This window comes from Gasterosteus aculeatus, chromosome 6 (assembly GCF_964276395.1).
Source record: "Gasterosteus aculeatus chromosome 6, fGasAcu3.hap1.1, whole genome shotgun sequence".
Classification (NCBI taxonomy): domain Eukaryota; kingdom Metazoa; phylum Chordata; class Actinopteri; order Perciformes; family Gasterosteidae; genus Gasterosteus; species Gasterosteus aculeatus.
The window spans coordinates 17,881,923-17,895,563 of record NC_135693.1 but is presented as its reverse complement, the minus strand read 5'-3'; the positions used below and the strand labels follow the sequence as shown (position 1 = coordinate 17,895,563).

The 13,641-nt window shown below is 46.8% G+C and overlaps 1 protein-coding gene across 7 annotated transcripts in view; it reads left to right on the top strand.

The window, feature by feature from the left end:
• LOC120820841 (attractin-like protein 1) overlaps nucleotides 1–11,896 on the top strand; it is a 124,386-nt gene extending 112,490 nt beyond the window's left edge. For all 7 annotated transcript variants that reach the window (XM_078104886.1, XM_078104887.1, XM_078104885.1 and 4 more), the window contains 2 exons: nucleotides 2,637–2,751; nucleotides 9,967–11,896. In XM_078104886.1, the coding sequence (XP_077961012.1) occupies nucleotides 2,637–2,751; nucleotides 9,967–10,088 (237 nt within the window). In that variant the 3' untranslated portion in view covers nucleotides 10,089–11,896. The remainder of the gene's footprint in view (nucleotides 1–2,636; nucleotides 2,752–9,966) is intronic.
• Nucleotides 11,897–13,641: the final 1,745 nt, after the last annotated feature.

Below are 13,641 nucleotides of genomic sequence, written 5' to 3'. Positions count from 1 at the left end.
TTAGCGGCTGTCCGCTGAGGAAGCTTTTATACCGGACAGACAGCTCAGCAGGATTCAACCATCGACTCCAACGGCTACCTGGACACCACCTACCTGGCTGGATGCACTCTACCGCTCTCTTCACCCCCCCCCCCACCCTCCTCCCTCCCCCCTCACTTATTGTGATTGGGTTGGGAAAGCAGCCAGAAAACAGCTCTTACAGCCGCAGCGTCACGCCGGCTCTGCTGCATTGTGTACGCTGCACACTCTGTACCACAAAGAACACACACACGCACACACACACACACACACACACACACACACACACACACACACACACACACACACACACACACACACACGCACACAGTTGGACGCCGCCGCAGTTAGAATTGCCATTAATTAACCGTTGAGATCAAACGGTCCCCTCGCAGGTGACAGAGGAGCCGGGGGCCTCTTTGGGGTGATGCAGTCACAGGTTTAAATGAGTTAAAACTCGAGGTAACTGGTCGGAGTTCATACGGCGCCTTTTCATCATGTGACCACTCGCCTGAGCTGCACGCCGCACGTCAGCGTTCACCCACTGACACACACAACGTGCCCCCCCCCCCCCCCCCCGCCGCCCGCCGCCCGCCCGTCAGCCTAGTCTAAATGCTAATTCACACACTCACGCCCTTCAGGAGGGGTTCGGGCTGCGGCTTCTTGCCCCGAAGGCACTTTGACATTTAGACCGCAGCCGGGGATCAAACCGCCAATCGAATCATCGGTGAACGACCCGCTCGGTCATTTTGCTTTGCACAGGAGGCCTTTGTCTCATCTTATCTGTATACATTTGTTTTTTCATTTTCCATTAGCTTTACATGAATGTCAGACGGTGTTTGAATGCGTTTTATATCCACCTGAACACCTGGAATTCTTCATTGTTTCACAAAATCACAGACCGTGACGGTGGTTTTCACGCCTGGGCAGCGAGCTCCATCACCGCCACGTGTGACCACGTGTGACCACGTGACCATGTGACCGCTCCGCAGGCATCTCCGCCGTCTGCACAAGAGTGAATTCATAATGAACGCAAACACGAGTAAGAGCTCATTTCCTGGAGGAAATGGCGCCTTGTAAACATGATTGTGTGTGTGCGCTCCTTTTATTGTTCTTCAAACCCTGTAGATCAAAGGAACTAGTGGGCTGCGACGACACACACACACACACACACACACACACACACACACAACTTCAAGTACTGTTGGTTTAGGAGCCATTCCGACAAGCAAGCGAGAAAGCGCACAATAATCCTTTGTGCTTCTCGCGGTCAAATTGTGTCCATCTTCTACAAAAGGCGACGTGTCCTCGTGCACCTGCTCTTTATTTAACGTCATCACAAAGTTTTTCTCTCTCACCAACAAATCCCAAAGCAGAAGAATGACGCATTTCTTTCCTTTTTACAGGAAATAGTGGTTTGCTAATAGGAAACTCTAGTTGCTTGTGTGTGTGTGTGTGTGTGTGTGTGTGTGTGTTTTTTAGTTAGGGGGGAATTCATCATTTCCTGACACTCTCAAAACAAGCAGACAAACACGAGAGCCTCTTGCCTCTAATTACGCTGTACGCTCCAGCACTTAAACCTATTAGCACCGGAGGGGCTGTTTAAATGTGTGTGTGTGTGTGTGTGTGTGCGCGCGTACCTGTCCTTCTCGGTGTTTGTACCGAGGTGGTCCTGGTTGTGTTAAGCTGGTAACTACTTTGACAGCAGCCGTGTGACTTGTTGTGTCCTTTAATTGCTCTCTGAAGCCTAAACGCATGCTGGTTGCTTAACACACTGCAACGCAAATCTGTATTTAATGATTTGATGCAGTTTGAAAGTTGAGATGATTTTCTTTTGTGTTTATAAAATCACCCGAGGTAATGAAATATGAGGACAGCCAGTTTGTTCTTTTAAACCCGTATTCACGATTATTGAGCACAGATGGTCTTTATTAATATGCGGGTATGAAACAGCAGGAAGGGGATCAGAACTAATGGGAGAGATGGTTATGAAATGTGTGTGTGAAACAAAGCAATGTGTAAAGAGGAAATAAAAGATTCTGAGATGTTGTATTGTGCATACGTGTGTGTGTGTGTGTGTGCGCACGTCTCACTTACCCACCACACGGCCTTTCTGCGTGACCTCTGTGCCACTGACCGGCACAAGGGTCAAACCCGATCGATGGCTTAATGACCCCTCCTTGTATCCTGATGTAAGGAACCTCAGCCGCAGCCAATAAATGTCCTCGTGCAGACAGACTGCGTGTGCTCGGTGTCCCGAGGGCCCTGTGCAGGACGGTTATCCCCCTCCGGGGACACTCACTTTTATTCCTTATTCATCTGGACTCATCACGGCATGTGCAATTATAGGTTCATGCATCCTTTTTCAAGAGATACACTTCCAAATCCTGCAAATAGTTAAGCTCCATGAAAACGTGAGATATTGTAGTAAAATCACATTTCGAATAAATTAACACAGGGATTGTTTTCTATGGAGAAATTAAAAAGATTCTTGCAGTATTTGACCCCCGCTGAGCATTTTCTATTTGTCTGTTTATGGGATCTGTCTATGGAATTATGAGCCCTGGTTATCTGCTACATTCATGTGCGTGTGTGTGTGTGTTTGTGTGTCCAAACAGGCGTTGCCCAAGCCCGTCGCCATGGAGCCATGTTGGGGGAGCAGAGCGGGTGTTCTGACGGTGCTGCTCTATCTGCCCCGAGTCCCGTCTGGAATTCCTCCGCCGGGACAGTCTGGTGCGATGCACACAAACACACACACGGCGTCTCACGCCGTCTCTGACTTTGGTTGGACGGTTGTGTATCTGTAACGCTGGCGACGCATCGGCCAGAAACGGCTGAAGCCTCCGTGCACATTCTGCTTTTCAGCAACGTTGCGTCCGACTCGTTTTGCGCCGTTTGCAACAGACGGCAGCGTATTCACTTGTTGGACGTGAGCTGTGTGGCGTGTGGACACGCAGCGTCGTGTTCGTGAGTGAGAGAACACAAAGGCGCTCAATCATACTTTGTGCTGATCATTTGGGAAACGGAGGATGCACAATAACCAGCTGCGGCGTTCATGTCCGACTGTCAGACACTCACCAGAGATAATGTTCCTTTTGATGATTAAGTGCAAACGAACGTCGTCTCTCCGTTCTCATTTGATTGGCGCCGGCGTCGTAAACCGCCGTCTGTCTCCGGTCCATGAAATCCCTCATTTCCGTTCGCGAAAAAAACCCAAAAAACCTTCCACACAGTTCACGATCCTTTTTACGAGTTGAGCTGTTTTTTTTTTGCGGCTGTCAATCGAGTCTCCAGCTGTAAGCTCGCGGGGGCTTCGCGTCGCCTCTCGTGTGAAACTGCAAAGGCCCTTTTGAACAAAGCCGGCGTAAAACACGCTGCGACGCGGCGTGGACGTCTTCGCGGGCTGTTGAGCTGCTGTGGGAAAATGGGATTGACAGTTTTTTGGACTGACAGTTCTCTGACATTTCCTCCACTTTAGAATCAATCTGCGAGCGGCGGTTCTCGCACGCTGCGTGTCCCCCCCCGTGAAGCGCGCGGCCCCCGACTCTCGCCGTCAGCACATCCTCTGCGGTTTTATAATGAATTATTCAGACAAACTCTTGACACACGGCACATTTAAGAAGAAGGTCCGATGTGGTCGGCGCTCTCTGTTGGATCAATTGTCCCCCCCCCCATTCCCCCCCCCCCCCCCCCGCATGAGACTTCCGCACTCTCCACAGTCAGAGCTCCGGTTGCCGCGGTAGTCGCGGGTCATGTGACACCGCCCCGACCACCGCCGCCGCGAAACTGGAAGACGGCGGCACTTCCTCCCAGAGCTAACGAGGCCTGCAGCGCTGTGCTCCGTCAGCACGAAGCCTCCTCCACCTCCCTCCCTCCCTCCCTCCCTCCCTCCCTCAGAAGCCCAGACGCGTTCTCGCAGTGAACGTGCGGCATGTAACGGGAGCAGGTGCGAGGAGCCTGTGTTCCTCCAGACAGGAAGCAAAGCAGCTGACGGAGGAAGCGAGCGGAGCAGGCGGTCATGGAAGCGCTGGGCGACACGGGACGGGATGAGAAGGGTTCGTGTGGGTGAGATGGAGGAGAAGTAAGCTGAATATAATCAGCTGAATAGTTAGCAAAAATCAAATTGGACGTCTGCTGCCGACTGCTGCTGAGTGTAAGCAGTCAAAGGGTAAAAGAAAATGTCGATTTTAGAAATGGATTGTTTTCAATGAGGAAAAACAACAACGCGTAGAAAAGAACCTAAAACAAATATATAGACAGCAGAGAGAGTGAGAGTTCTTTTCTGCTCCCACTAAGGCCGCGTATTGTTTGCTGTTTTTTCCTCATCAAATCAACGAAACAGCTCTTGTTGTCTTGGACACCATAAGACCTCTTGGTCCACTGGTGCGTCCGCGTGGCGATCAGAGAGCCGCGATCACGGCTGCCAACACTGTAAACCACACACGATATGCACGGAGGAGACGGCAAGGAGAGGGTTCGGAAGTTTCGCCCGCCCGCCATCGGTCCCCAGCCCTCTCCGCTCCCGCCCGCGCTCCCCGGAGGACGACTTCCACGGGGTCAAGACAGCAGCCCTCCATTGATGTTGCCGCGCGCAAGCGTGGATTTACCGCAGGCTAGCTCCGCCCACCCTCAATGGGAGACACTTCAAGAGGAATCCGGGATGAGCGGGCCTTTTTTTTTTTTTTTTTAGCTCGCCCTCCCTCGCGCTGTCTTCCCTTTCTTCTCGCGGTTTTCTTCTCGTCCTGCTTTCCTCGCCTCCCCTGAGCTGTTACCAGTAAGTGACCCTTCATGCGTAAGCGGGAGGGAAGGAGGAGGCGCCCACGTTGCTTTCAGAAGAGGAGCTGCAGTCGCACCATCCACGGTTCCTCCGCTATCTTAACGCGCGTTCCGCTTGCTGTGTCCTGTTTGTTCTTTTATCGTTCTGGTACTTTTGCTTGAGGCTTAAAAGCAAGAGCGCGGTATCACCGAATCAGAGGCTCGGTCTCGCTTGGCGAGTTTGCGTGATGGGGAAACCCTCCAAAAGCGGCCCGGAGAGTCTCAGAACTTTTACATTTCCTCATCACCCGGATGCCAACCGGCATCACGTCAGCGTCGCTTCTTTAAGTAAGCCACCATCTGGTGATCTAGTGATGGAGCACAAGATGAGTGCCGCGCTTCATTCACAAGGGGGGGGGGAGGAGACGAGACGTCACGGAGGACGTCAGAGAAGGCCCGCTGCCTTTTCATGTTGAAGGGACTCTGACTAGGGGACTCCTAATTGACACCTTCCTTCAGAAGCTTACCAGATACCTTCAACTGGGAGGACAACCCGAACACGCCGGAGACGTCGCATATTCCCCAAGGGCCAGTAGAGAGACTTTGAGTCCCCCCAGAAGCATCTGGGGGACGACAGCAGAGTGAAAGCCACGATCGCCTGGTCCTCGTGTGACTCAACGCCTGTCGACTGGTACATTATTCTGCAGGAAAACACCCGTCCTCTGATACAGGGACCCCTTCACTTACCCCGTGTTCTCTGCATGTTCCCTGCACGCCTCGCTCTCCCTCTCACCACGGGCTGTGATGAGATTACAGGCTGCTGCAGTCTCAGCGCTGTGGGTTTTTTTTTTTTTTTTTAGCCGACGGAACAGGGGCCACAGTGACTGACGGCGCTCGTCGGCCAAATTGCAGCGGACGGCCTTTTGCGAGCGACCTGCACAGGAGGAACAGCTCGCTCACTTAGCGGCTGCATGAAGGATTCAAAGTCACGGCGACAGAGCAGGAGAACAGGGCGGTCAGGACTGGGGGGGGAAAAAAGGGGGAATAAGAACTTATTTCTGGGTTCCATCTCCGCGGCCCGTTTCCTGTCACCCTTCTTCCATCAGACCCGCCACCTCATGTTGTGCCTCCCACAGCGTTTGGTTCACTGTTTCAAACACTACGGGACTCGATCAGCAGTTAACGGGTTTACCAGGCTGCACATATTTCCAATTTGGTGCGGTGGAATTGTGGAGGGATAACAGAGCTAGTGGGCTACATTTCACTCTCCCTCTCAGGCTTAAATAGTGGGTCAATAGAGGCGCCGTTTGCCCGCGCTAATCTGCCTATTCAGCACCGGAGACAGTGTGGGTAAAATCTGAGCGGAAAATACAGGTACTGTAAGAAGTCTTTGTGAGTAGAAATAGAAAGAGCAGCACGAGAGAGAGAGGTTTGATAAATGTACTGAAAGTGAAAAGGTAGAAAGCAGCAGAGTTGGTGGGTGATCGAAGGAGTTGCCAATGAAGTACAATAAGTATGAAGAGTTCGCCCGTTAAACCCGAGTTTCTTATTGCTGCAACAATATGCTTTGATAAGTCCTCGGAAGCAGGAAGGACATGTAATCATTTCCTTTGCATCCTCCAGTCTCTCGATGTCTTTCTTTCTCTTTTGGGTGGGAAAAATCCGTCGCACAATTTTTAAGCAAATTTATGAAATAGAGATTGAATCCGAATGACTCTGCATTTTATCATAACAGCAAAGATGTTACTGAATTAAACAATTACCGGATATACTGTGCATATGTTAACCAAATGAATGTACTTGAAAAGAAAACTCCCTGCTCATATGCATGCTTTTTAATTATTTTATAATGTCATGTCTCTTGGTGCACTCAATGTCCACGATGTACTCTGGTCTCATTTTCAGTGAAAACTATGTGACAAGACTGTAAAATCACAAAAACAGTGAGAAGACCATTTGTCCGTGTTTAGTTCTTCAGGTTCGGCTTTGTTTCTCTTCTCTCTCTCTCCTGACAAAGCATCTTCTGCAGCATCACTCTCACCTTGGCAAAAGGTCTAATTCTCCCCGTTATTAAGTGACGGAGGTCGGACAAGGTGGATGTCTGTGTGCGGTTGTGAAAGTAGCTCCATCAGCCTCTGTTTTACGAGTTTGGTAAGCTTTGGTCCTCCACGGTTGCCATGGTTACCGCTGCTACTGTTATTATCCACAACACCCCCAACGTTCCCCCTTCCTCGTTTGGGCGTAGCCGGCCAGTCATCCACCAGCCGCATGCTGTTAAGATGCTGTTGGAGTTTTTCTTTTTGGAGTTTGTATGAGTTTGTCTTTCCTCTCCCTGAAGGCGGCGTGACCAGCGGCCCGTGAGCATCGCTGCAGTGGCTCCTCTTCCTCTCTCTGCATCGCTCTCCTCTCCCTCCCCCCCACGGGGGGTCTGACTGGACAGCTGCTTGACAGGAATCGTAGGGCGTCCATCGACCCGTAGTGGACCTCCGAGTCTTTGATGGTCTCTGTCTTTGAAAGCGTCCGCTCCGCTGGGATGCGCTCTCTGACTTTTAGTCCAATACTCGCTGGTATTTACTCTCGGACCGCTCATTTATTCATTTTTGAAGGTTTGTCCGAATCGAGTCACTCACCCTACCTTACTTGTGTTGTTCTGCATTTGGCTCCTTTCTTTGTGGTGTTGTTCCCGGAACATTTGACAAAGCAAAAAATGAACAATTTTAAACATGTCGAAGAATTGCGAACAATTGGGATAGATGCTTAAAACTATTGAGGAAAGAGAAGTAAAGTCTGAACCGTAATGAGGACGCTATGTGTGACGTTGCCGAATACATCACAACTTGAAAACCTCCTTTTAGGACAACAAAGCATCTGCCTCAAACTTTTGGGTGCATCCTTCCACCTTTTGTGCTGTCCTACATATCTTTTAGAGGCATTGGAACACAAATTCCATGCAATTTGGAGATATTTTTCTTGCATTATTGAAACAAGAAAGGAGAAGCTGTGCCAAACACTGGCTTGCACTATTCATGAAAGGCCTCCTAGTTACTCGGCATCAAACCCGAGTCTTACGTGCATCAAAGTGGACCCGTGTTTACCGGTCTCATAAAACCTGAAATCCGTGCATCACAGATGCATAAATATTTGAATACGTCAATGTTCCACTGTTTGACTGACTTTGATTTCCCCTCCGCTCCGAGGACGCTGTTTACCATTATGCCGGATCCCGAGCAGGCGGCCAACCCCGGCGCCTTGATTGAGGGCGAGCACAAACTCAGGAGGCTTTGATGTTTGAAGGGAGAGGTTCGCCACCGCGTTAGAGAGAGCTCCGCCCGACACAGATGTCCCTGCAGGGACATTTTCTTGGACACCAGATGTGTGCCAATATGTGTTCCTGAGGAATTCTGTCCCTAATGACCCCATTAGTCCACCCGGAGTCGGGGAGGCTCGTTGCGTGAGTGGGTGTTAATGACGCGTCAACTCACCTGACAAAACAATCACATTAACGCGGACGGTCGCCGCGGCAGCAAATGAGCACTTGCACTCACCTGCAGTATGATTTGATTACTTTTGACCAATTTAATTTCGCAAATGGAGATGTGTGTTTTCACCCGGAAACATCAACACAATTAGAATGGCAATTTGTCAAAGGTAAAAGCAATTTTGATGGAAAAATATTCAGATGTCAGGTCCCAAATGAATAAGTATCTCATTTAAATTTCCCAGTCAGTGTTCTCCATTTCATTGGATTTGGTTGTGATACGAGTACTGGTCTATATATTCTGGTATATATTCTATATAAGGATTCGTGGATCATTTTTTGTCGCTGTGCTCTGTTAGCTTAGCTTCCGGTCGGGCAGGTCTGCCCAGGCGGTCGGGGGATGTGAGTCTTTAGGTCTGTTGCACCTTTTCCCATTATGAATTTGGTCGTTTGCCATAAGTGCTCCAGTAATAAACAATGAATAACAAACATGTTATTTTTGTTTATGCTTAAAGAAGTAAGACGTTGAGTAACAGAAGCCGTCCAAATCATCTTCCCTTAAAGAGGAACGAATGTGACCACGGTGTCTAACCTCACAAACTCTTATGGAGGTATGTTTACTCCTTGAATTACCATAGCAACAAAAAAAACATTTAAGTACTGTCTGTGGTAGACAAAACCGCTCCAAAGTGAAACAACTACCATCATGAGCCAATTTGAACAGCCCAGCTGTCTCCAGACAGTCAGAGGGCACATTTCCTGTATTCAAACTGCAAAATATGTAAGTGCACAGGTGGACGCACACGTACATAAACCTGCAGATTAAAGTTTACACACAGGAACAGACTGAGCGACTGTGTAATCGGCTTTCCCCTTTCACCCACAAAAAGGAATTCCAAGAATCACCCGCGTGTGAAATCCAAATCATATCAAGAGCACAACAGATCCCTTCCACTGTTTGCCTGTTTTGTTCTTTGGGCTCCTGCGTACCGGCAGATTGAGCTTTTGTCATAATGACCGGCCGTTTTCAAGCCCACGGTCGTCAGGAGGGGAAGACGGGACTAGCTGTGCTCGCACAAGATGCCGTGACTCTAAAGCCTCATGAACAACAGCAGCTCCTGCCAAGGTAACACAATGCTGCGAGTCATCTGATGCCCCGGTGCATCTGAGCTCTGCTGTGGAGAGCGAGTCAAGACTCTGATGCAGAAGCTGTTTTGAGATATATGGGATCCTGCTGAATGGTGAGAGAGAGAAAAGGAGGCAGGATGGTGGGAGTTACACTTCAGTAACCTCAGCGTAAACCCCCTTGTGTTCAACACTAGCGGGAGAGACGTTGATAACATGTTTTCTGCTTTTGGTGGGTTTATCTCTCTCTCTCTCGCCCTATAGATGTATTATATGTAGATATCTATGTATATAGATGTCTATTTTTCCATATAAATTATATGTATTTATATATATACCTTGAAGTATTATACATTTTTGCATTGTAATTACATTTTACCGTTGAAGCAAATCTCTCTTTTAATACTGTAATAAAAAACAAGTGACCCAAAATCGAACCTTGTGGAACTCCACATTTGCAGTTGAGAACGGATCTTCACAATACCTACCTATAGAAGATGAATCGGCACAATTACTTAAATGGCCATCTGCCATCGCCAAAGCATGTCATATAACTCTTCATTAACTCTCTTTTTTCATTGGTATTCTAGGTATCGCTATTGCCAGTGCCTTGGTAGACACATCGCAACAGCGAGTAATGGACTACAAGGAAAGAGGCCTTGGTTTGAAGCACCGAAAAAACATTGTTCACCACCAAGGAACCTGTGTATGAACTGGATCTTCTACACTGACGGCAGCAGATGTTTTCATGGATTTTAGACTAAGGGACCCATTATAAACAAAGGCAAGGAATCGCGTTTGGATGTTGTCAGATTGGAAGAAGAGTAAATATATATTTCTCATCAACGGGCATTCGAATGGAGGGAAAACAGCACTTCTTCTCTGATTTAGATGGAAAATGTTTCCGTCAACATGATCTCCTTGTCTCTTGTGTGTATATGAACAGCCTGGAAACAAATAATTGGAAACCTGCAGATTGACAGCAACAATGCGTATTTTCCACCAGAGCTTTGGTCAGACATTTACTGTGATTGCTGGCGAGCTTTACCCGTTCCAGGCTCTTTATCTCCTGGGCTCTACTTGTCTGTCACGCAATCTGCCATATTGACAGAGGAAAACAGTGGTTTTACCCCATTAAACCAAACTAAATGGCTTGAAGAGATTGACTGAGCTGAGATGAAGTCCTCCTGACTTACGAACCTACTCGGACTCATGAGTGGGCGTTGCTCTGTGGCATCGGCTTGAGGAGAAAGTGTCCTCTGGGAATTTTTAAAAACACTACTAATATTGAGATGTTAAAGGACAAAGATGATTGGATGTAACTATTGAGATTTGTCCTTGAAATACACATCCGTACATTTTCTCCACCATTTGATGTTTTTGATACCGGCTCAGGTCTTCTCAAGTGGAAAAGGGTCCATCATCTGCAGTTTTGGGCCTCACACATGTCTGTATATGCACTATAAGTGAAACGCTTTAGCAGTACATTAGGACCCACTGGGGGATAATATTATGCAAGTATTCATCCAAATGTTTATTCTGGGCTGCAATGTAACCTCAAGGTCGGTATCATGAAACACATACTACTGATGGTATTTATATGCCTATCAATTGAGTTATTACTGTGAACATACACCATACATCCTTTCTCCTGACCTGAATTTCCTGCCTGTTTTCTTGTAATGCAAACTTTAATGTAACATAATTATGTAAAATTTATAAATGATGCATTACAGTTAAACAATAATTTTACAAATGCACTAAGGTTCAGTCGATGTTTTTTTTTTTGAATGAGAAGATTAAACAATAGATTACGAAGCGAGTCTGCGGTATTTACTTTTTTTCTTACCCTCAGTGTCTTGGTTTCCAAATATTCTATATGCATATACATGATAGCGTTTCTTTTATGTGATGTTGAATGTTTTTTTCTTTCCCTTCAATTGTGGTAGAACCATCAAATATTGTAAAGTCACTTTTTATCAACTGCACATACACACACATTCAAAAGTTTGGAATTGCCTGCCAGATGACTGACAGGGCTTCTCTGGATGACTTCAGATTGCAAAAATTCCTTTTTACAACGAGATGTTACTTTGTGTGAAGGGTTTGTTTTGTACGTGCAAAACAGACAACTGAAAGGGCATAAATAGACATTTGAACGAGAACAGATTGGTGAAATAATTTAGCCTCAACGTGTGTGTTTCAGTGTCTTGTGCACAATAGTGCAGGCTGCAGTTTTGCCAAGTACACGCTACATTACTCATCTGAATTTAACTGTTTTTTCTTTGATAATAAGAAAAACATCAATAACAGAACTTTTGAAATAGTTTATACACATGTATGTATGTATGTATGTATGTATATATATACACACATAGATAAAGTCTGACTGTTTTCATTCAGGCATTTTGTCTTCATGTGACTTTTAACAAAGGGCAGCTTATCACAGTGTTTCTGTCCGTTTGAGCATAAATCTGTACATTTACAATTAAAACATTTTGATGCCTTTTTGTATGGAAATTGGATCTGATATATTGTGTGTGTTCCTGCCTCTGGTGTTGTATTGATCGATGTTCTTGGGATGTCAACGGAGTCAAATAACAAGCTCAGCCTACACCACAGACTCGTCTAACACTGCTGATGGAGTCACTTAGATCGTGGCTCAGCGATCTGAACGCGCGAGCCCGCCGAAAATCAGCTGACAACAAAAGGGCCGTGTTCACATTTGACATAATCCTTAGACACAGTTCTGTTACCCCTAATTAATACCGCCAACGCGGGACGCATGCTACTCAAATACATCGGTTAACTTGTACACAACGTTGTTTTTTAACGCAGGTCGCGCTGAACCAAAAGATGGCAAAACATGGGAAGTTTTTTTTGGACCGAAACTAAATGTCTCAGTGCGCACACTTTGTAAAATGTCACCTTGCACAACCACAAAAGGAAACACCCCCCAGCATTCTAGTGGCTGTAGTAATGCATGGTCCAACTTACATTTAAAAACCCTCAGTATGAATCAATTCTTAAACCAAGGTTAGTATTATTTTAGTGAACTATTTCAAATCAACAACAAAGGCGCTAATATCCGGCTATTTTCACACCAGGTTTATCGGACTCTTCCCTTTTGACGCCTTTCTCTGAAGTCCACAATCTGGGACTTGAAAGGCCTCGAGACCATTAACGCTGCTGCCGTCACCACCATTAGTGACCGTGAGGAGACAAGTATGCGCCTCTACACTCTCAGCTGACTGTATTCTTTCTCAAGATAAAAGACTGCAGTATTTAGCATTAAGTGGGCTGCTGGCATCTGCTCACAGCTCAATAACCTGCACATAAGAGGCGGGAGGAAGTGGTGCACTCTCCCTTTTATCCTGATCCGCCAGGTTTTCAAACCAGTTCTGAGGATGAAAGGGGCGGTCACCATTTTAGAGCAAAGTCGATGAAAGAAGCTGAACACACAAAACTATCGTGATTACACAAAGGGGGTGAAGAAGAAGAAAGGACGCAAAGTGATGACAGCGAAACAGATGTTGAGTGTTTACCAAAACATCCCCGGTGTAACCCCCGAGTCCACGATGGCAGAATGTCATTAAACCAGCAGCCGTTTGTGTCTCAGGCTTCACTGCAACACACAACGATGACATCGATGATCAGGAAAGTTTCAAGTTTTCTGCAGTGCAGACTGACGCAGCGGTGACGCTCATTCTTGGCAGTTTCCATATTAACATTGTTTGGCGGTGGGACCGACTGCGTTCCTTCTTCTCCTCAAGTCACTTATGGTGATCGCTCCGCCGGCTTTAATGGCTCCTAATAAACTCCATCGCTGCAGGAGAATTATAATCCCCCACATTTAATGGATGTGGTATCGATAGCTGTCTTTATAGTTTATAGCAATGTCTTTTTTTTTTTTTTTTTTTACAGCATTTAGCTTTATGCTGTATCTCCAAAATCTTCTTAATTTAACATGTTTTTAAGCATGTTCTTAAATTGAACCGTGTCACGCAGACGTGACGTCGTTCAGCCTCCTTCAACAAGTCAACAAGGGGCATTTATGGCCACTTCCGAAACCTGAAGACTTTCTACGCCTTACTGGTTATTTTGGTATTATAGAGCCCCGTAGAAGGTCTTGAGGACATGGAGTTAGTGTAATGGCTGAGTCAGAGGATGAAGCAAAATTATGACTAGAAATCACATTCAAATGTCAGACTCATTTTCTGGCGTTTAATGACAATGCTGTGGAGGCGTCGTACCATTTACCCTCC